This window comes from Acipenser ruthenus, chromosome 18 (assembly GCF_902713425.1).
Source record: "Acipenser ruthenus chromosome 18, fAciRut3.2 maternal haplotype, whole genome shotgun sequence".
Lineage (NCBI taxonomy): Eukaryota > Metazoa > Chordata > Actinopteri > Acipenseriformes > Acipenseridae > Acipenser > Acipenser ruthenus.
Genome location: NC_081206.1, coordinates 13,233,952 through 13,258,045, shown reverse-complemented (window position 1 = coordinate 13,258,045; position 24,094 = coordinate 13,233,952). Strand labels below are relative to the sequence as shown.

Here is a 24,094-nt window from a genome sequence, read left to right as displayed (position 1 = left end):
CGGGGCGTCCACAGCCCAACAGGGAGGAGTCGGGGCGTCCACAGCCCAACAGGGAGGAGTCGGGGCGTCCACAGCCCAACAGGGAGGAGTCGGGTCGTCCACAGCCCAACAGGGAGGAGTCGGGGCGTCCACAGCCCAAAGGGAGGCAAGTCGGGGCTTCCACAGCCCTGGGACCCAAGCCACCAGCAGAGGGAAAATGCCTGCTGGTTCAGCCCCAGGAGCCAGAAGGGGAGGAGTTACAGGCTCAACCCCCTGAAAATTTTTGGGGGGGAGAAGGGCAGGATGCTGGTGTCCCCCAGCAGCCTCTCGCTATGCTGCTGAAGGCAGCACGGCGTGCACATGCCCAGCCGCCACAGCAGAGGGAGCCAGCACCGCCAGGAGCAGAGGAGCTGGAGCTGCCTCTGCCTCCACCACCTCCAGGAGCAGAGGAGCAGGAGCTGCCTCTGCCTCCACCACCTCCAGGAGCAGAGGAGCAGGAGCTGCCTCTGCCTCCGCCACCACCACCGCAAGGAGCAGAGGAGCAGGAGCTGCCTCTGCCTCCGCCACCACCACCGCCAGCAGCAGAGGAGCAGGAGCTGCCTCTGCCTCCACCACCTCCAGGAGCAGAGGAGCAGGAGCTGCCTCTGCCTCCGCCACCACCACCGCCAGGAGCAGAGGAGCTGGAGCTGCCTCTGCCTCCGCCACCGCCCGGAGCAGAGGAGCAGGAGCTGCCTCTGCTGCCCGTACCTCCGCAGGGAGTACGGTGGCCGGAGCCCCAGAAAGGGGAGCTGCCGGCCACGAAGGGGGACGAGGTCTGGAGACCACTTTCCCCAGCAGCAGTTTCGCTGCAGGAGTTCTTGTGGCCGGAGCCCCACAGGAGGGAGCTGCCGGCTACGAAGAAGGGGGAGGTCGGGGGACCACCTGCCCCCGCAGCTTTTTCGCTGCAGGACAGGACCAACAGGCTGTCAGCCGTGCCACTACCGGCAGGGGTGCTGACAGCATGGCCAGCCATGGGCCCACTGAAGCCTCCCTTCCCAGCCCGAGACTTTGTCCTGGACTGCTGGGTTTTTAAGGGGGGAGGTGGCCGTTGAGGCCATGTGTGCTGCGCACAAGGGGGGGTATATGTGGCAAAGTGCCCCGCCCCTGTGTGCATTTGTGTGTTTTGTGTATGTATGCGTGCGTATGTTAATGTTGGTGTATAGATTGGTACACGGGATATAAACGGGTCTGTGTTTCACGTATATTTAAGAAGTGTAGATTTGTATGTAGGCACGAGGAGGGCACAAATCACTTCACGTGCTGGTTAAATGTAATATGTGAGCACGGGGTTGCACAGAATGAATTCACGTGCTGGGATTCAAGTGAGTAATTAATTAGTAATTGAATCCCAGCACAACAGTATATATAGATGCACGTTTTAGTCACTTGTGGTAGGTGTTCGGTGAGTGGAGAACGGGAGAGAGAGAAGGAGTAAAATAAGAACGTAAATATTAGTGTTATCTGCTCACCGTGTTTTGTTCGTCTGTCTGTGCACTGTCTAGTCCGTTTTGTTCGTCTGTTTATTTTGGCTACAAGTGCCGTGTCCTGTGTTTTTGTCTGTTCCAACCTTTTATTTTCTGTTCTGTTTATTAAATGCTGAACGCGATCACGCGTTCAGCCTCACCAAAACCCCATCTCTCTGTTTATTGTGTTCCTGTTTCTGGTCTGACGCCACCCACTCCGGCCGTCTTTGTGACACCGCCACACCTACATTTTCTTCTTAAATTTAAAACCGCTTCAGCTGAAAAACGGTTTTATTTGATTAACTCCAAAGTTGACAATCATCATCCCTGTGTCAATACAATTGATTTTTTCAAAAATTATGTTTGTGCGTAAACCATTATGGCTGCCTTACACATTTCTTTAAAAACCTTTCAAAATCTTCAGTCAAATGTAAAACTAGTTTATAGCCTTACAGAGTCGACCATGACCTTTGACCTCTCCTTAAAGTCAAAGTCAATAATATATGGGACGACCTGCTGCTCCAGGGGCTGCACTAACTACACCAAAAAATGAAATTGGATCTGAATTCACTGGAGTCGGATCATAAACAGATGTTGGATCCAGTTCTGGAGCTACACACAGTGTAACTCTGGCACTGCTCTGGCCTGGTTCTCCTCCTACCTCTCCAACCGCACTTACCAGGTAACCTGGCGTGGAGCAACCTCCACACCTCACCCTCTCTTAACTGGAGTCCCCCAAGGGTCAGTCTTGGGTCCTCTCCTGTTCTCTCTCTACACCCGCTCCCTGGGCCCCCTCATCGCATCCTATGGTTTCTCATAACATTTCTATGCTGATGATGCTCAGATTTTCCTCTCCTTCCCCACCTCTGACTCCACCATCTCCTCCCGTATCTCTACCTGTCTGTCTGCTATTTCCTCCTGGATGCACTCGCATCTCCTCAAACTCAACCTCTCTAAATCTGACCTCCTTTTCTTTCCCTCCTCCTCCCCCTCCTCTGATCTCTCTATCTCTGTTCCTCTGGAATCTACCACACTCTCTCCCTCTTCCTCAGCTAAGAACCTTGGAGTCACCCTGGACCCCTCCCTCCCTTATTCCCAGCACATCTCCACTCTGGCACGCACTTGCCGATTCTTCCTGAGCAACATCCGAAGAATCCGACCCTTCCTCACCAACTATGCTACCCAGCTCCTGGTCCAGGCCCTGGTACTCTCCCGCCTAGACTACTGCAACTCCCTCCTGGCTGGCCTCCCTGCATCCGCCACCCGTCCGCTCCAGCTCATCCAGAACTCTGCTGCCCGCCTGGTGTTCTCTCTGCCTCGCTTCGCCCACGCTACTCCACTACTCCGCTCGCTCCACTGGCTCCCAATCACCGCTCGCATCCAGTTCAAGACTCTTGTACTAGCCTACAGATGCCTTGACCAGACTGCACCCAGCTACCTCCAGACCCTCATCTCTCCCTACAACCCCACTCGACCTCTCCGCTCCGCCTGCACTAGAAGACTAGCTCTACCTCCGCTACGCTCCCCTGCCTCCAGAGCCCGCTCCTTCTCCACCCTTGCTCCGCAGTGGTGGAATGACCTTCCTACAGATGTCAGGACTGCCCAGTCCCTGACCACATTCCGGCGCCTCCTTAAGACTCACCTCTTCAAACAGCACCTGTAGAACTCCTCTGTTTGTATCTTGGGACACTATCACCCTACATGTAAATGTGCTTTATTTTGCTCTTATCTGCCCCCTATTTTACTGCATTTAATCCTGTACTTCAGAATACTGTAATCTGCCAAGTGTTTAACCTGTAGTACTTTGTATTTAATCATATCCTGATGTAACTATCACTATTTAATCATATCCTGATGTAACTATCACTATTATCTGCTGTATTATTGAATTGTGGTTTGTCACACTTGTACTTTGCTTGAACAAAAGTTATTGTGCTGTTATTGTATTACTTGTATTGTAACACTTGAAATGTATTTGCTTACGATTGTAAGTCGCCCTGGATAAGGGCGTCTGCTAATAAATAAATAATAATAACTAGGGAAACTGACCAATGAGAACGAGAAGCGAACATGTCCGTTTGCCGTGAGGTTTCAATACCCCGGCTGTCAAATTTATATACAGCCGAAGACCACAATACTGTTACGAAAAAATGGCAAATAAAAAATACTAATAATATGAAAACATGCCGATTATATGCCAGTCTTAAAAATGTAAGTGGGCACATTATTTAAAAAAAAATCTTTAGATACTGTATATTTTTTAACTTTTTTTTTTTTTTTATGTACCTAGCTGATTTTTATGAAGGCGGCTGCCTCGGATGCCTCAGTATACACTACGCCTCTGTTAAGTGTTTTCCTCTTGCACCTCATTTTCAAAACAAACTAGTAACTGTCACCATATACTTATAGCAAAAGCTTACCTACACCTTAACCTGCTAATTTCTACATAACAGGATGACAGTGACATCTAGCCATTCAGAGTGGAACGGAGACAGGACAGACAGCAAGTATAAAAACTACACAAACTAGAGATGATTTCTAAATTATTATTTTTGGTAAGACAATAAAAAATAGCGAGTTTATCCTATATACATGTATTTGAGTCAAACTAATATTTTGGGGGAATTCGATGTTTAACGAGTGTTACCGATTACAATTGAAAAGCAGCAAGCCTAACTATAACAAAATGTTAGTTACTATTTCGTTATCGTTTTACATTATTTTTCAGTTATAGTTATAGTTACTATTAACAGATATGATTTATGTTCGTTAATAGACATTTTTGTTATCATTACAGTTAACTAAAAAAAAACACTGCCATGACTCTGGCAGGTTCAACCATGCTGTGAAAGCTTGAGTAACATACTCGGCCAAAGTGGAAGGGGCACTCACCAACCCACCTGGCCAGCATGGTGAGTTATGGTCAACCCCCCCCCCCCCTGATGAAAGCACAGACAAAAACATGGCCCTCATTCCCCGGAGGCTGGATTGCCATCGGCCGGTTAGGCATGAAAGCAGAGGGTGCTAAGAATCACAGAACACTGACCCTGGCCACGTACAACTGCAGGTCTCTTGCAGGTGAAGCAAGACTTCAAGAGTTGGAAGAAAACCTTGGAAGAAACAAGTATGGCAAAAGATGAAGGACTACTAGAACTCCAGAGTGGACATTTTCTCTTCTACCAAGGCACTACAGATGGCCGAACAGGAGGCGTTGGATTCACTGTCCACAAGAGAATCAAGAATAACGTAATAGAGATTGACAGCGCGTCAAGAGGTCCGCAAGACTGATAGTGAAAGTTTCCTTCAGGTCATCCAAGTATATGCACCAACAACAAGCTATTCGGGTGAAGAAGTCAAAGATTTTTATGAAGGAATACAAGAACTACATGAAAATGGGAAGAGCCACTATAAGTTCATCATCAGTGACTTTAATAGCAAAATAGGAGCCCAGCAAGAAGACAAGAATTCGCTCTGCAAATTTGGACATGGCGTCAGGAACGAGAGGGGCGACAGACTAGTGGAATTTGCAGAGATTCATCATGAACACTTTCTTCCAGAAGAAACCTATCAGGAAATGGACATGGAGAGGACACAACGGAGTGAAGAATGAAATTGACTACATACTCACCAACAAGAAGCACACCATACAAGATGTCTCAGTACTGAACAATTTTAACACAGGAAGTGACCACAGACGGCTGCAAAATACACCTAAACACAGCACTGGAGAGAGCGAAACTTGTGATGACTTCAGCAATGACTTCAACTGTTTCCTGTAACTGTTGGTCAGTCTCTCACATCGATTTTGAGGAATTTTGGCCCATTCCTCCTTACAGAACTGCTTCAACTCAGTGACATTTGAGGGCTTCCTTGCATGGACAGCTCACTTCAGGTCCTGCTACAATATTTCGATGGGGTTTAGGTCCGGACTTTGACGAGGCGATTCTAAAATGCAGAAATTCTTTTGTAGATCTGCTTGTATGTTTAGGATCATTGTCTTGCTGTATGCCCCACTTTCGGTTCAGCTCACGGACGGATGGCCTGACATTCTCCTCTAGAATCTTCTGATACAATGCAGAATTCATGGTTGTGTCAATGATGGCAAGCCGTCCAGGTCCTGAGGAAGCAAAGCAGCCCCAAACCATCACACTCCCACCACCATGCTTGACGGTTGGGATGAGGATCTTCTGTTCGAACACAGTGTTTGGTTTTCGCCAAACATAACGTTTCTCATTGAGGCCAAAAAGTTCTACATTTGACTTGTCTGTCCAGAGAACATTGTTCCAGAAGTCTTGTGGATCATCTATGTGCTCTTTGGCGAACTTCAGACGGGCAGCAATGTTCTTTTTAGAGAGCAGTGGTTTCCTCCTGGCTATCCTTCCATGAACACCATTCTTGTTCAGTCTTTTTCTGATGGTTGAGTCATGGACATTCACATTAGCCAAGGCAAGAGTGGCCTGCAGATCCTTGGATGTTTCTGTGGGGTTCTTTGTGACTTCCTTGATGATTTTCAGGTTTGTTCTCAGAGAGATTTTGGTAGGACGACCGCTCCTGGGTAGAGTGACTGTGGTCTTGAACTTTCTTCATCAGTGTGGAGTAGTGGTTAGGGCTCTGGACTCCTGACCGGAGGGTTGTGGGTTCAATCCCAGGTGGGGGACACTGCTGTAATAATAATAATCTGTCTGACAGTGGATTGGTGAAGCCCCAAATCCTTAGAAATGATTTTATAACCCTTTCTAGACTGATGAGCATCAATAACTGTTTTTCTGAGGTTCTCAGAGATTTCTTTTGATCGTGGCATGACGTGTTTCCACACACCTATATGGTGAAGACCAAACTCGCAGAGTTTCTGATCTTTATATAGGGTTCATTTACTTTTTCACATACTCTGAATCTCATTGTTTGTCTAATTCATACATCATTTTGTTTCAAAAGACATGGAATTGGTTAATATAAACCCCTTTGGATATTTAAGAAAAGATTTTTTGGTTTTGATTCAACAAGGCTATCATGGAAAAACTATGGAATTTCCATAATTATCATTGGGGTTCACTATATATATATATATATATATATATATATATATATATATATATATATATATATATATTGTAAACGAGCGGCACTCACTCGGGTTCCTTTAAAAATACGACCCAGGACACAGAAATTGATTTTTCAAGCGCTGACGCGCTATATTTTAATAAACACAAAAATAAACAAAACACACAAAATAAACACCTAGCTCCTCTTGGAGCATAACTCAACTTTCAGGAACACCCTGACTAACACGGGACAGCTACGCTGTTTACCCGTCCTTCCAAAACACACTGGTTTGAAACAGCACTTACTTTGTAACTCACGACTGCCAGGAAGCAGAGCACACCTTTCTGCCTCCTTCTCCTCAGCAGCCTCGAGCAGACTGCCTGCTCTCCTTTTAAACCCCGCACCTGGGTCTAATTCCCCAATAACGCCCAGGTGCGGATGATCATTAATAATAAAACAATTAAACTAAACACAAAGCAACACAAATCAAACAAAATGGTGCATTCTCACATGTTTTTCTCTCGCAGGGAGGTTTTAACCCCCTCCCTGCTGTCTCTCACAACCCACTATCTTACACATCCCCCCCTTGTCTTTACAAGACACAGGCCACGAGACGGCCACCTCCTCCCCTAAAACACAACCACCCACCAGCCAGGTAGGGACCGCGCACCGGCGACGAGGGACCCCAACGGTTTGACAGGGGCGACCGGAACGACAACCGGGGCACTGGAGACTGCAGCAGCGGGCAGAGGTCTGCAGCTGGGACCCAGTGCAGCGAAGTCCGGTCAACAAAGGGGGAGCGTAAGCGACATCTGGGAGCAGCGCAGCGACGTCTTAGTGTCCGGGAGGAGCGGAGCAGAGGACCAGGTGGAGAACAGTGCCCGATTCTGCCGACTCCTGGGCTCCAGGTCTAGTGACGGGAGGTCCAGGCTAACCGACAGGGTGTCCAGGAGCAAGGGGTGAGGGACTGGACGCAGCGACGCCGGACTGGACCGTATGGGTGGTGGTCGGGGCTGTGGTGGAGGTATGCTTTTCACCTCCTCCCTGGGCTCCGGAAGCAGCGGCTCCTCCCCTCTGGGCTCTGGCAGCGGCAGCTCCTCCCCTCTGGGCTCTGGCAGCGGCAGCTCCTCCCCTCTGGGCTCCGGCAGCGGCAGCTCCTCCCCTCTGGGCTCCGGAAGCAGCGGCTCCTCCCCTCTGGGCTCTGGCAGCGGCAGCTCCTCCCCTCTGGGCTCTGGCAGCGGCAGCTCCTCCCCTCTGGGCTCTGGCAGCGGCAGCTCCTCCCCTCTGGGCTCTGGCAGCGGCAGCTCCTCCCCTCTGGGCTACGGCAGCGGCGGCTCCTCCCCTCTGGGCTCCGGCAGCGACGGCTCCTCCCCTCTCTCCCCTCTGGGTTCCGGAAGCGGCGGCTCCGCAGCCTCTGGCTCGGGAGGCTGTGGAGCTCCGCTAGCCTGCTCCCATTCTTGGAGCAGCAGCTCCAATTCTGTTGGCTCCCTTCTCTTCACTGGAGCCAACTCCATCTCTCTCCCCCATCTCTTAAGTTGCTCTCCCTGAGCAACGGCATTCCGAGTGATCTGCTCGATCAGGTACAACAAATCAATTTTCTGGGTCTTAGGGGCGATCCCACTTCTAACACCAAATGTAAACGAGCGGCACTCACTCGGGTTCGTTGCCCCTTTAAAAATACGACCCAGGACACAGAAATGGATTTTTCAAGCGCTGACGCGCTATATTTTAATAAACACAAAAATAAACAAAACACACAAAATAAACACCTAGCTCCTCTTGGAGCACTAACTCAACTTTCAGGAACACCCTGACTAACACGGGACAGCTACGCTGTTTACCCGTCCTTCCAAAACACACTGGTTTGAAACAGCACTTACTTTGTAACTCACGACTGCCAGGAAGCAGAGCACACCTTTCTGCCTCCTTCTCCTCAGCAGCCTCGAGCAGACTGCCTGCTCTCTTTTTAAACCCCGCACCTGGGTCTAATTCCCCAATAACGCCCAGGTGCGGATGATCATTAATAATAAAACAATGAAACTAAACACTAAAGCAACACAAATCAAACAAAAAGGTGCATTCTCACATGTTTTTCTCTCGCAGGGAGGTTTTAACCCCCTCCCTGCTGTCTCTCACAACCCGCTATCTTACAATATATACATGTGAACAACATATTTTAGTAATCAATAATGGGTTCATCACAGAGCAGTGTGTGAATTGAGCCCAGAAGTGTGTACAGTTTAGTCAGAGTGGCTCAGCCCCCCTCCACTCCGAGCACATCAGCAGGAGCGTGCTGTCAGCCTCTCTCAATCCCAGGTGGGAGCCAGCAGGCAGGGAGCAGGGTCTTTCTGTCAGGGGAACTTCTCTCTCACTCTGCCTCTGTCTCCGCTATGCCAGGATCAGTTTCTATCACTGTTTTCCCTCCTTCTAAGCTTCCATCTTTCTTGCAAGTGGTTGTTTTTTTAATACAGAGCTGGGATAAAGCACAATTATACAGTTAAGAAATTGTGCGACAGAGGCATTGTTGAAGCCTACATGTGCAATTGCATGTTTAATAAATTCATTAACTATGAAGCTGTGTATTAGAGGCCTTGGATTATTCATTCTGCATTGCAGCACTCAAGTTAATTAATTTTGAGATATGGGAATCAATAGTGCTCCCTATGCTTACAATGTATAGCATCCCTGTGTTCCCTATTGCTTGTCCTGTACCAGTTCCAGAATTCATCACTTGATGTGAGCTGGATAAGCCATGCATGTGTGGATATCCCCCAAGCAGCTTTGGTTAATTCACAGTTAGGCTATGTTGATAGTACAATACCACACATTGTACTTCAGTGAATAAGGCCCTGCCCTTGATATTTCATGACTGTTTGATGGGCAAGTCAGATAGACAGAGTGGTGTATATGGTTGTGTGTGCCACACAGACATGTATTTTACCTATTAGGACAAGTGAGCTGCAACATCTTCTGAGAGTGAATCATTGCTCCATTAACTATGATCACAATGTAAAGTCTTCTTGGACTACAGATGCAACCGGTAATAGATCGGCATGGTTTTTTTTTGCGAGCCTCAGTTCATTCATGGATTAATCACCCTGTTTCCCTATTTGGAGCCTCATGTAGCTTGCTATCCAGAAACACATGCTGTCCTTGTGCTTTTCTGGACTAAAACTCATCCATGTGTAATTGCTTTGTGATGTAAAATGGCAGAAGCTAATGAAAAAAATAAAATGTTCTTGCTTTTTAATAATACAGTTTTCTCAACGCATATATTAACCAATTGACTTAATGTACAAAGTAAGGTGTTGGATTAATGCAAAACTGCCCATTTAAAATGTAATTACTGTATTTCCCTTGATTGTTTTAAGAGACTGGTAATTGTGCCAGGGATTCAGTTGTGTGCTGCACTTTTATCCATAGCCACTCATATTAGCTCATGTTCCCTGCTTTCACTGACCAGTGTCGCCTTGTTTACGTTGAACCCCCCCCCAACCCCCCCCCCCCCCCCCCCCACCACACACACGGAAGAGCAGGAGGCATGGACTGACAGGAGATAATGACAGGATTAACAAAATGAAATGAAATGTAGTTGTAAAACAAGTGATATATAATAATCTCCACATTGATTTGTTTTCAGTTGTATTTTGTGAAGTCTACACCTTTTGTTCTCAATGCATTGGTTAGTATTGATTATTTTGTGAAGTCTACACCTTTTGTTCTCAATGCATTGGTTAGTATTGATTATTCCACCCAAAGCAATGAGTGCAAGCCTGCCCACCTGCGTCCTTGCTGACAGCCAGACAGCCCTGGAGCTCCAGCAGGGAGATGGCCTTGTCCTTGTTGAGGTCGCAGTACTCTGTGAACTTGCGGGCACATTTCTTGGGCTTGGCTTTCTTCTTGACGTAGCGCTTGAAGGGCTTCAGCTCCTTCTTGTTGATGTCGCTGCTGCCATTGTTGTCGAGCTGCCCGAAGTACCAGTGAACCACCCGCTCCTCCAGAGTGTGGCTGGGGTCTGGCTCCGAGAACCTGCCGACAGCAAAGGGGCGGGGGTTCAAATCAGCCTCACGACTCACTGCACAGGTGAAATGTTCCTTTCAGGACAGAAAGAAACTATAACTAGCAGCCTGTTATCAGTGAATCAGGTCCCATCCCGTAACACTAGTCCCTACCCTGGACTCTAAAGCACTCTGCCTGACACTGAGAATGCATTCAAACACTTCTCAGTAATACAGCAGTTAGCACAGTTGCTTACTGTTAGACTGAAATAATATTATAGTTGTATTGTTTTATATGTCTTTTTGAAATGATTGTATTGTTTTGGAGTTGAGAATGTTATTCACAAGACAGCTTTAAAAGGTCATACGTGTTTGCAGTCATTCTGAGAGGCTCTCAGTTCTATTGTGCCAACATTTTTATTTATATTATCTTTATATTACATTATAACTATGATACAAGGATTGTGTAAAACCTTTGCCCTCAAGTGATGGTCATGGAAAACCAAGCCAATTCTCTGTTCCTTTGGCACCATTTTGAAGAAGAGCACCCTGGCCAAATTTCACAGTACAAAATGATCTCTAAATTCTATGTGTGCTATCTCTGGAACTGTTTTATATAAATATCTTCAATTAATAATAATGCTCAGTTTACAAGTATTTATCCTACTAGAGGCTACACAGCTTCACGATGGCAAAGATGCCCATGAGATACTGTATCCCAGTGGCCCCCATGAATAACTTACTCAAAGTCTGTTCATCTCCTCTGGCCTCTTGCTGTGGTTCAGCAGATAAGCAAATTAGCAGTTTGAGAAGGGGAATGCCTCAAACCAGAGGGATTCAAACAAAACAAAACAAAGGCAAGCAACCTTCCATTTCAGCACAGCCTGGCCACTGGGAGGCAGTGTGGTCTAGTGGTTAGAGCTGAGAGACTGGGAGGTAGTGTGGTCTAGTGGTTAGAGCTGAGAGTCTGGGAGACAGTGTGGTCTAGTGGTTAGAGCTGAGATACTGTGAGGCAGTGTGGTCTAGTGGTTAGAGCTGAGAGACTGGGAGGCAGTGTGGTCTAGTGGTTAGAGCTGACAGACTGTGAGGCAGTGTGGTCTAGTGGTTAGAGCTGAGAGACTGTGAGGCAGTGTGGTCTAGTGGTTAGAGCTGACAGACTGGGAGGCAGTGTGGTATAGTGGTTAGAGCTGAGAGACTGGGAGGCAGTGTGGTCTTAGGGGTTGGTGATAAGGTATTGACAGGTAGAGTGGCATAGAGGTTAAATGCTGAGAATCTTGAAGGCACTGTACAAGTGAGCTTAAACATAGTAATTATTGGAGGTGTTATGGCCTAGGGGTTATAAATAAGGATGCAGGGGCACTGTGGCCTTTTAGTTAAGTGGATTGGCTAGAGTAAGTGTGGTGACACCTGTAATACCCATTACTGATACAAAGCTCAAAGCCCCTACCCCACACACAGTTGATATATCCAGGCTCAACCCCACGTGGATAAGATGTCACTAACACAACACAAGCACCGCCCTTGCTCACTGATAAACATCAGTGCACCTGGCACCCGGGGCAGCTAGTATACCAATACTACCCCCTGGGGTACTTCACATATCACAGTTACAAGGGAGTTTAAAACATGGATTACTAATCGAATTCTGATTTAAGAGCTCAGGACAGGGATCCTGAATTGAAAGGTAAATAGTGCTAACACCCCCTTCTCAAGTTTGTTCCCTACCATTAAAAAATTGATCTGATTCAAAGATGCCTGTGTTGTCTGCTTGATAATATAAATCCACAACTCCATGAAAAATAGACAGGTGGGTTTTTATTTAACAGTCATCTTTCTACTCTGATTTAGAACATTAGACTTTCAAATCATTTAGTACACAAGTGTTACTTTTTTTGATATGTGTGTCCCCATTAGTGTGGCCACACACACATATCAAATCACAGTTAGTGAAGAACGCTTGATCAGCTAGAGGAGCATCGCTTACCTCCCAACACCAGATGGAGTTCGTGAGTTTATAGCCTGCACCATGTCGGTAGAGAGGGCGTCCAGCAAGCTGGTGATGAACTCCACTTTCTTCGTGCCTGGGCATCCTGAACCAAAACAAAAGGGAGTGGGATCATGGCAGCCATTGTGGTTCAGAGGTCAGTTTAAGCAATCAAAAAGCCCTTGCATAGAAACCTGTGGCTTTAAACTATGCTGACCTAATCGATCAAGCCTTATATTTGCTTGTATATTCTTTAAATAATAATGTTTATAAAAAATAAGCACATATGCCAATGTAAATCCTAGAAATGAAAAGAAAGAAAAAAGAAAAAAGAAAAAGAAGAAAAAGTGTGAGGTGATGGAGAGCAGCCCCTACCCTGCGCAGGCCCCTCTCAACAGCGTGTGGAGAGCAGCCCCTCGCAGGACCCTCTCAACAGCGTGTGGAGAGCAGCCCCTCGCAGGACCCTCTCGACAGCGTGTGGAGAGCAGCCCCTCGCAGGACCCTCTCGACACCGTGTGGAGAGCAGCCCCTACCCTGTGCAGGACCCTCTCGACAGCGTGTGGAGAGCAGCGCCTCACAGACCCTCTCAACAGCATGTGGAGAGCAGCCCCTAACCTGTGCAGGACCCTCTCGACAGCGTGTGGAGAGCAGCCCCTACCCTGCGCAGGACCCTCTCAACAGTGTGTGTTGAGCAGCCCCTACCCTGTGCAGGACCATCTCGGCAGCGTGTGGAGAGCAGCCTCTCGCAGGCCCCTCTCAACAGCGTGTGGAGAGCAGCCCCTCGCAGGACCCTCTCGACAGTGTGTGGAGAGCAGCCCCTCGCAGGACCCTCTCGACAGCGTGTGGAGAGCAGCCCCTACCCTGTGCAGGACCCTCTCGACAGCGTGTGGAGAGCAGCCCCTACTCTGTGCAGGACCCTCTCGACAGCGTGTGGAGAGTAGCCCCTACCCTGCGCAGGACCCTCTCGACAGCGTGTGGAGAGCAGCCCCTACCTTGTGCAGGAAGCCTCTCAACAGCATGTGGAGAGCAGTCTCTACCCTGTGCAGGACCCTCTCAACAGTGTGTGGAGAGCAGCCCCTCACAGGGCCCTCTCGACACCATGTGGAGAGCAGCCCCTACCCTGTGCAGGACCCTCTCGACAGCGTGTGGAGAGCAGCCCCTCGCAGACCCTCTCGACAGCATGTGGAGAGCAGCCCCTACCCTGTGCAGGACCCTCTCAACAGCGTGTGGAGAGTAGCCCCTCGCAGGACCCTCTCGACAGCGTGTGGAGAGCAGCCCCTACTCTGTGCAGGACCCTCTCGGCAGCATGTGGAGAGCAGCCCCAACCTTGTGCAGGCCCCTCTCGGCAGCGCACAGCCCTGTTAAGTTTTACAACTCGCTGCCGCCCAACACCTAAGGTAGTGCTTTTTTAATTGCCCAGATGAATAGGTTTTATAGCTCTCACAGCCAGTGAGAATTTTTCCTCCCTAATTGTGTCTGTAAAGAGGACTTCAAACGCCAGAATGTAATAAATGAATCTTCTCATTTTACTGGTCTTGGGTCTTTTTTTTCTTATTTTCATGGCTTTTCTGCTGGCTCAGAGCATTCCGTGGGAAGAGAAGGTATTTGGGAGCCCAGGTGAATCCAATTAGTATCTGTGATGTACGACAGACCCTGTGAGTGAACACGACAGTGAATCTTTAACTGAGTGCTAAATGAGACATTACGGCATTCAAATCTTCAAAAGGCAGGGGAATCTGATTAATCTTGCAAGAATAACAAATGTATTTGTTATTCTTGTATTTAAGCTGCTTTTTATCTGAAAACATGTTTTAATTTATTTTATGCAGACATTTTTTACCCCAAACAGAGAATATATGGATAATAAAAACCTAGCAATATAACTGGGCTATATTTGCAAATGTGATGAGACTGTACGGGTATCCCTGCTATTATGGATCCTGGTGTTATATAAATGGGAAGAACAAAGTGCGAGGGAGCTTCAGGACATCAGATTTCCTTTATAAAAGCTGATCATTTTTAAGCCCAGTTTTGGGGTTCGAAGTTTATATTTTTGTTAAAAAATGTTATAAATAAAGTAAACTGTCCTTTAAAAAAGTCTTAATTTTAAGGGCTTTAAAGTTGTGACCAGCTATCACCAGAGTGTATTCTTCCCTCTTCCTTTCTACTTTAATCCCACATGGAGGAGGCATCATGACAGCACAAGTATGCAGGACAATGACAATCTCAATGACTGGATTTACAATACATGGAATAACTTCTTGTGTTCTTAAGATACATGTAAAAATGAAAGTGTGACTGTGGCAATGTGCCCCTCCCCTTTGTGCATTTGTGTGTTATATGTTGAATGTTGCGTGTGGTGTGTTAATGTTGGTGTATAGAGTTGGCTGCACGGGATATAAATGGGTGTGTGCAGCACGAGTTATTTAAAATGTATAGTTGTATTTAAGCACAAGGATTGCACATCACTTCACGTGCATTTAAAGTAATTAATATGCAAGCACGAGGTTGCACATAATTAATTCACGTGCTGGGATTCAAGTGAATAATTAATTAGTAATTGAATCCAACAGTATAACAACAGTATATATAGATGCACGTTTTACTCACTCTGGGTTGTGTGTTCGGTGAGTGGAGAACGAGTGTGGAGAAGGAGAAACTAAAAAGTTTATAACAATTGCTATCGCGTGCTGGTAGGACCAGCACGATACTTGTTTGTTTATTTGTACTCGCCGTGTTTGTGTGTCTGTCCGTCCACCGTTTAAGTGTTAGTCCGTTTTATTTGTCTTTTATTTGGCCTCAAGTCCCGTGTCCTGTCTTCTGTTTTCTGTTTAAAACCTTTTGTTTGTTTATTAAACGCACTGAGCGCAGCCATAGCGTCTCAGTTTCAAGCTCAGTACCGTCTGTCTGTGTGTTTCTTTCTGGCCTGAAGTCCTCCCTGCAGCTAGCCTGTCACAGTGACGTAAAGACGGACAAATGTACAGGCGGAGAGACGCCTCCATATATCCAATGTGTCCAATAAATTTCTACAAAGATCAGATCTCAATAAATTCTCTCAATCTCAGGTTAGGGTTAGGGTTAGGTAGAGACAGATCCCATGTATAAAGTTGCAAACCCTGTGCACTCAATCCCTGGCCTCTCTCCCTGCAGCCCACACCGGGGCACGGCTCACCTGGCAGCTCTCTGTCCCTGAAGGGATCCTCTGCCTCTGAGCTGCGAGACCGCGCTGCGCTGTCACACTCGGGGGTCTGGTACCTGCAGGACACAAAGGGAAAGCAGGAGGTAAAGCAGGAACAGCCCTCGCTGTCTCCTCTAGGACTAGGGTTCCACTCAGACCGCTGACACAATTGTGTGAAACTATTGTTTAAGACAATAAATACAGCTGCAGGTGGCAGCAAGTAACACAATTACACACAATTACATTCAAACACAACCTGCAAGTTACAAGCACAGCAGGGATGGGAGCAGGTTCACATGTCTGAAATGCCTGTAGCTCTGAAACGTATTAGCATTTTCAATGCTTTATCGTACATGTACTTCACTAACCAACCATCTACCCAATTAACCTGTGGACTAATACGGGAGAGCTGTAGTTAACCGGTGAAACTCCTAGTGTCTTCCTGTCTGTCATAACGGCATGATAAAAGTATAGGGAAATGCATACTAGTCTCTGCACTATAAGGTTTGCAGTAGAAGTTGAATAGACCATATGGCCAAACAGCTATAACTATATTGTGGCTATTTTCTCTAGATCGGGATGTACTGTTGTACTGTTTTTTTTTTTTTTTTTTTGGAGAAACTGATTTAAAAATCAATATGGCACATAATAAAAACTGTAAACTGTAGAAAAAGTGTCATATCTAGTAACAACAATCCTAGTCTACTCAACATAACAGACACAGTGTGATACACCTTTGTTTCTTTATACTTGTGTGTTTGAGTACTTGTAACCTGTTTTATAAGGCATACTGTTATTTAAACCAATTTCTACAAATAACCATCCCACACAGTCAAAGTACAACCACACTAATTACCATCCTGCATAGTTACAATACAACAGCACTAATAACCACCCCACACAGTCACAATACAACAGCACTAATAACCATCCCACACAGTCACAATACAACAGCACTAATAACCACCCCACACAGTCACAATACAACAGCACTAATAACCACCCCACACAGTCACAATACAACAGCACTAATAACCACCCCACACAGTCACAATACAACAGCACTAATAACCATCCCACACAGTCACAATACAACAGCACTAATAACCATCCCACACAGTCACAATACAACAGCACTAATAAACATCCCACACAGTCACAATACAACAGCACTAATAAACATCCCACACAGTCACAATACAACAGCACTAATAACCATCCCACACAGTCACAATACAACAGCACTAATAAACATCCCACACAGTCACAATACAACAGCACTAATAAACATCCTGCACAGTCACAATACAACAGCACTAATAACCATCCCACACAGTCACAATACAACAGCACTAATAACCATCCCACACAGTCACAATACAACAGCACTAATAACCATCCCACACAGTCACAATACAACAGCACTAATAACCATCCCACACAGTCACAATACAACAGCACTAATAAACATCCTGCACAGTCACAGTACAACAGCACTAATAACCATCCCACACAGTCACAATACAACAGCACTAATAAACATCCTGCAGTCACAATACAACAGCACTAATAACCACCCCACACAGTCACAATACAACAGCACTAATAACCATCCCACACAGTCACAATACAACAGCACTAATAATCATCCCACACAGTCACAGTACAACAGCGCTAATAAACATCCTGCAGTCACAGTACAACAGAGCTAATCTTGATCTAAATGTGGCTGTATAACAGATGACTCCTCAGCCCTTTATTCCTCACTGAGCTCCACAGTATGGCTCTCTTCATTTAGAAGTGAGTATCCCATTCAAGGCTCCTAATGGGTTTGAAAAGTCTACAAGGCAGTGTTTGCTACCAGCAAGTACAGTCAAAATGCAGCTAATGTCATTCCTGTTTCTGTCTCTCTTTTTTAAATACTCCTTTGCTGCTACCCTGGGTTGTGCTTTGCCTGGACTGCTATATAGTCTGAGTTAGAGAGCTTACCTCGTGGCGGTGCCAGGAATGGGCCGGCCGCTATCCACCAGCACACACCAGCAATAGCCGGTGGACTGGTGGCATTGAACAGGCTTGTAGAGCCCCGCCAGGCCGCACTCGGGGATGAAGATGGCGTCTCTTGGGTCTCTCTGCCGCGCCTCCTCCGGGGCCGTCTGCCTCTCCAGGTCACAAGAAGGAACTTTCTCTAAAACCATGAAAAACACCTTCAATACCTGCACAGATTGACAAAGGGGTAGCCCCCTATACTGTTTCACACATCATACCCCTCAAAAATCCAAAATCGGTTTCACTTCTAGTTAATGCACAATTGCTCATCATTGCCATCGCAATAAGGAGTGACTTTCTTAGACAGTGTATTAAACTCCATTTGATCTGCTGATGAGGACATGTACCAGAAACCAAGCACAATGTTCAAAGTGGATTAGTAAGTAGCAAGTTGTTACATAACGCTGAAGTTGGCTGGCTCTTGCTGTGTAGTACTGTATACCACAGAGATACTGATAGGCTGTGCACTTTTCAGTCATCTATGTAATCTCCATTTGGCATGGTTTCCACCCCCCCCCCCCCCCCCATGTTAACACTTCTGCAATCTTGTCACAACTTCATCCATGTTTCAGTGTACACTTGGAAACCAACCATGAACACCAGAACAACAATGTTTATGGAGGACGTTAGGAAAAGGCTTGCCCAATGCTGGACTTGCCATCACACCCTGTTTTGGGATTAGTTATTTTTCCTCTTTATTCTGGAAGTAATTCATTTGGTATTAAAGCTGCCTCTGGGGTAGGATTAGTTCATTCGCGATGGGCATGCTCCTTGATTCCCCTCTGGTGTGAAGGTGACCACAGACAGTCCAGCTCAAGTCTGGCCTCACAAGCCTAGTGTCAATACGTTAGTGGGTTATTTGTGCCAATTTCACCACTGGCTAAAACGAGTTCAGTAATAAGAGCCCCCAATCCCCAATATACTGTATCAGTCACATTGATGTGAATGTATCCATCCATTTTGACCAGTCAGTTAACTATCACAAAAGATTTCCTTTTATCTAATTTTTCCATCAGTTTTTTGTGATATTTCTTTCAGCATTTGGTTCACATTTCTATTGGTTAGGCCAGGGGTTTTCAAATGTGGGTACGCGTACCCCTGGGGGTACTTCTAAGGGTCATAGGGGGTACGCAGAACGACTCAGACTGCAAATAAAAATGAGTTAAAAAAAAAAGAATGATATTGAATTGAATTGATTTTTTTTTTTAACTGTAATACGTATTATCTCTAAACCACTGCGCATAAATATTTCACTTTTGTTTAGTAGCTCAGTGAACCGCAGATGAAAAAAAAGCAGAATTTATCACGGCTGTACGTTCCACCTTTACGCATGCGTGATTTTGATTGAGTGGATTTCCACTCTGATATATGGGTCTGGTGATTCTGGTATGGAGAGCACTCTGTGCTGCTCATTAACTTTGCCGTTTTCTACTTGTCGTTTGATTGAATCCTAAATCAGTGAAGCCCAATATTTCAGCATTTTTTTGAAGTATAATGCTCCAGTAAACATAAATAACAATCACAATACTCATACTTTTAACAGTTTTTATTTTATTTATTAGGTGCAGCTGCATTTTTTGAAAAAGCAATAGCGGTTGGTTGAAATTGATACATTTCTTACTTGCAAAAGAAAAACGAAGGAAGAAAACACAAGAGTACAGAAAGTTATACCAAGGACCTCTCTCTTCCAAATCATCCAGCCCTGTAACTCTGTATTGCTGCCAGCATCCAGCCAAGGAGCTCTCCTTTCCAAATCATCCAGCCCTGTAACTCTGTACTGCTGCCAGCGTCCTGCCAAGGAGCTCCCCCTTCCAAATCATCCAGCCCTGTAACTCTGTACTGCTGCCAGCATCCAGCCAAGGAGCTCTCCTTTCCAAATCATCCAGCCCTGTAACTCTGTACTGCTGCCAGCGTCCTGCCAAGGAGCTCTCCCTTCCAAATCATCCAGCCCTGTAACTCTGTACTGCTGCCAGCGTCCTGCCAAGGAGCTCCCCCTTCCAAATCATCCAGCCCTGTAACTCTGTACTGCTGCCAGCATCCAGCCAAGGAGCTCTCCCTTCCAAATCATCCAGCCCTGTAACTCTATACTGCTGCCAGCGTCCAGCCAAGGAGCTCTCCCTTCTAAATCATCCAGCCCTGTAACTCTGTACTGCTGCCAGCATCTAGCCAAGGAGCTCTCCCTTCCAAATCATCCAGCCCTGTAACTCTGTACTGTTGCCAGCGTCCAGCCAAGGAGCTCCCCCTTCCAATCATCCAGCCCTGTAACTCTGTACTGCTGCCAGCGTCCAGCAGTACAGTAAAAGGGACCAAAAACAAAGCACACAAAAAGAGTACTTGGAACTGCAAACACAAGTCAAAAAGGAAGTTAGAAAGGCCAAGAGAGAGATAGAAATCAATATTGCTAAGGGGGCTAAAACCAATTCCAAAATCTTTTTCCAATATTATAACAGCAAGAGAACATTCAAAGAGGAGGTTAAATGTCTAAGAGACACAAATGGCAAAATCATAGATGAAGAAAAAAAAATAGCAAATATATTAAATGATTACTTTTCACAGGTTTTTACAAAGGAGGACACGGACAACATGCCCCACATGTCGACCTGTTCCTATCCAGTTTTAAATAACTTTAGCATAACAGAGGCAGAAGTGTTAAAGGGACTAGGAGCTCTTAAAATAAACAAATCCCCTGGGCTGGATGAGATCCTCCCAATAGTACTCAAAGAAATGAAAGAAGTTATTTACAAACCGCTAACCAAGATCATGCAACAGTCTCTTGACACAGGGGTTGTACCGACAGACTGGAAAATAGCAAATGTAATACCAATCCACAAAAAGGGAGACAAAACCGAACCAGGTAACTACAGACCAATAAGCCTGACTTCTATTATATGTAAACTTATGGAAACTATAATAAGATCCCAAATGGAAAATTACCTATATGGTAACAATATCCTGGGAGACAGCCAGCATGGTTTTAGGAAAGGGAGATCGTGTCTAACTAACCTACTTGACTTTTTTGAGGATGCAACATTGAAAATGGATAACTGCAAAGCATACGACATGGTTTATTTAGATTTCCAGAAAGCTTTTGACAAAGTCCCACATAAAAGATTCATTCTCAAACTGAACGCAGTAGGGATTCAAGGAAATGCATGCACATGGATTAGGGAGTGGTTAACAGGTAGAAAACAGAAAGTACTGATTAGAGGAGAAACCTCAAAATGGAGTGAGGTAACCAATGGTGTACCACAGGGATCAGTATTAGGTCCTCTGCTATTCCTAATCTATATAAATGACTTAGATTCTGGTATAGTAAGCAAACTTGTTAAATTTGCAGATGACACAAAAATAGGAGGAGTGGCAGACACTGTTGCAGCAGCAAAGGTCATTCAAAATGATCTAGACAGCATTCAAAATTGGGCAGACACATGGCAAATGAAATTTAATAGAGAAAAGTGTAAAGTATTGCATGCGGGCAATAAAAATGTGCATTATAAATATCATATGGGAGATAGTGAAATTGAAGAAGGGAACTATGAAAAAGACCTAGGAGTTTATGTTGACTCAGAAATGTCTTCATCTAGACAATGTGGGGAAGCTATAAAAAAGGCTAACAAGATGCTTGGATATATTGTGAGAAGTGTTGAATTTAAATCAAGGGAAGTAATGTTAAAACTCTACAATGCATTAGTAAGACCTCACCTAGAATATTGTGTTCAGTTCTGGTCACCTCATTACAAAAAGGATATTGCTGCTCTAGAAAGAGTGCAAAGAAGAGCAACCAGAATTATCCCAGGTTTAAAAGGCATGTCGTATGCAGACAGGCTAAAAGAATTGAATCTATTCAGTCTTGAACAAAGAAGACTACGCGGCGATCTGATTCAAACATTCAAAATCCTAAAAGGTATAGACAATGTCAACCCGGGGGACTTATTTGACTTGAAAAAAGAAAAAAGGACCAGGGGTCATAAATGGATATTAGATAAAGGGGCATTCAGAACAGAAAATAGGAGGCACTTTTTTACACAGAGAGTTGTGAGGGTCTGGAACCAACTCCCCAGTAATGTTGTTGAAGCTGACACCCTGGGATCCTTCAAGAAGCTGCTTGATGAGATTCTGGGATCAATAAGCTACTACAACCAAACGAGCAAGATGGGCTGAATGGCCTCCTCTTGTTTGTAAACTTTCTTATGTTCTTATGTTCTTAAGGAGCTCCCCCTTCCAAATCATCCAGCCCTGTAACTCTGTACTGCTGCCAGCGTCCAGCCAAGGAGCTCTCCCTTCCAAATCATCCAGCCCTGTAACTCTGTACTGCTGCCAGCGTCCAGCCAAGGAGCTCCCCCTTCCAAATCATCCAGCCCTGTAACTCTGTACTGCTGCCAGCGTCCTGCCAAGGAGCTCCCCCTTCCAATCATCCAGCCCTGTAACTCTGTACTGCTGCCAGCGTCCAGCTACGGAGCTCCCCCTTCCAAATCATCCAGCCTTGTAACTCTGTACTGCTGCCAACGTCTAGCCAAGGAGCTCTCTCCTCCAAATCATCCAGCCCTGTAACTCTGTACTGCTGCCAGCGTCCAGCCAAGGAGCTCTCCCTTCCAAATCATCCAGCCCTGTAACTCTGTACTGCTGCCAGCGTCCAGCCAAGGAGCTCTCTCTTCCAAATCATCTAGCCCTGTTTATTATAGTGAGGGTTAACTCTGGCGCCAGGCTGCTGTGAATCTCAAATTTGATTTTTTTTAAAAATTTTATAAATGGAAAAAGCTGATCCATTGCTCCCACTTTCATTCTTTTACACTGAAACTTTTACCCCGGTCTTTCTATCCTGAGCGCTTTCTCATTCACGTTTCACTCATCCTCCCCTCCATCTCCTCCTCTCTCTCTGCCCTGTTCTTTTCTCTTATTACACTATGTAACACAATTTTTGTTCCTGGGTAGTAAGTGTTATTTCCTAATTGCTTATGCCTCAAAAGTATAGAAAATGGCTATTATTCCCCACAAACTTTGCTTTTGTGACCAGGACAGTGATATTTTGAAATGTGCCTATTTCCAATGAGAAAACGGGCGAATTTGTGTCTTTTCGTTCACATAAAGTCAGAAAAAAACAACATATGAATCCAAATTAACATGTATTTATACTAAAGTAATACAAAAATGACTACAAAAGATTTAGAAGTGAGTAGTTTTTCGAGATTTACGATTATACTGTAAATCACTTTCACGAATCAGCCCCCAAATGTAGTCTCCCATCATGTTCTCGTTATACTGTCCTTGGTAGCGGCGTTCAAAGTCCAGTATATCCTGGTTGAAGTGCTCGCCTTGCTCCTCCGAGTACGCTCCCATGTTCTCCTTGAATTTATCAAGATGAGCATCAAGGATATGGACTTTGAGGGACATCCGACAGCCCATTGTGCCGTAGTTCTTCACCAGAGTCTCAACCAGCTCCACATAGTTTTCGGCCTTGTGGTTGCCCAGGAAGCCCCGAACCACTGCGACAAAGCTGTTCCAAGCCGCTTTCTCCTTACTAGTGAGCTTCTTGGGGAATTCATTGCACTCCAGGATCTTCTTTATCTGTGGTCCGACGAAGACACCGGCTTTGACCTTTGCCTCAGACAGCTTAGGGAAGAAGTCTTGAAGGTACTTGAAGGCTGCCGACTCCTTATCTAGAGCTCTGACAAATTGTTTCATAAGGCCCAATTTGATGTGCAGTGGTGGCATCAGCACCTTCCGGGGGTCTACCAGTGGCTCCCACTTGACGTTGTTCCTCCCCACAGAGAACTCGGTCCGCTGTGGCCAGTCCCGCCTGTGGTAGTGCGCCTTGGTGTCCCTGCTGTCCCAAAGGCAAAGATAGCAGGGAAACTTGGTAAAACCGCCTTGGAGACCCATCAGGAATGCCACCATTTTGAAGCCTCCTATGACCTTCATGTCATCTCAGAAAAATGCAGATATGTATCCACTTAGGCAGCTGGAACTAAACTGAACTGGTGGGCTTAAGGCCCCTGTATTTATACTACTATTTATATTACTGGAAAGTTCTAGAAAGTTCTAGAAGTTACTCCAAGTTTACTCAGCACTGAATCTATCTGGAATGTTCTGGAAAATAGGTAAATTTCAAAATATCACTGTCCTGCTCACAAAAGCAAAGTTTGTGGGGAATAATAGCCATTTTCTGTACTTTTGAGGCATAAGCAATTAGGAAATAACACTTACTACCCAGGAACCAAAAAAAAAAAAAAATTTGTTACACAGTGTTATCATCTTTGTCTCTGTCTCTATCCAGTCCAGTTATCAGTGATTCAACCTGGTTTAATGAACCATGTTTATTGTGGTGGTATGAACGCACTTTAACTGAACCACAATCTTTTAAACA

At 45.7% G+C, this 24,094-nt stretch overlaps 1 protein-coding gene across 7 annotated transcripts in view; it reads right to left on the bottom strand.

Annotated features, from left to right (window-relative positions):
* Nucleotides 1–24,094, bottom strand: part of LOC117421428 (SPARC-related modular calcium-binding protein 1-like) — a 177,346-nt gene that overhangs the window by 39,290 nt on the left and 113,962 nt on the right. For 6 of the 7 annotated variants that reach the window (XM_034035852.3, XM_034035861.3, XM_034035890.3 and 3 more), the window contains 4 exons: nucleotides 17,674–17,869; nucleotides 15,679–15,761; nucleotides 12,507–12,612; nucleotides 10,306–10,553 (listed from right to left, as the gene is read on the bottom strand). In XM_034035852.3, coding sequence (XP_033891743.2) covers nucleotides 10,306–10,553; nucleotides 12,507–12,612; nucleotides 15,679–15,761; nucleotides 17,674–17,869 — 633 coding nt within the window. Of the gene's footprint in view, nucleotides 1–7,621; nucleotides 8,998–10,305; nucleotides 10,554–12,506; nucleotides 12,613–15,678; nucleotides 15,762–17,673; nucleotides 17,870–24,094 lie in introns of those variants that run through there. The other variant, XM_034035899.3, reaches the window with a different exon arrangement.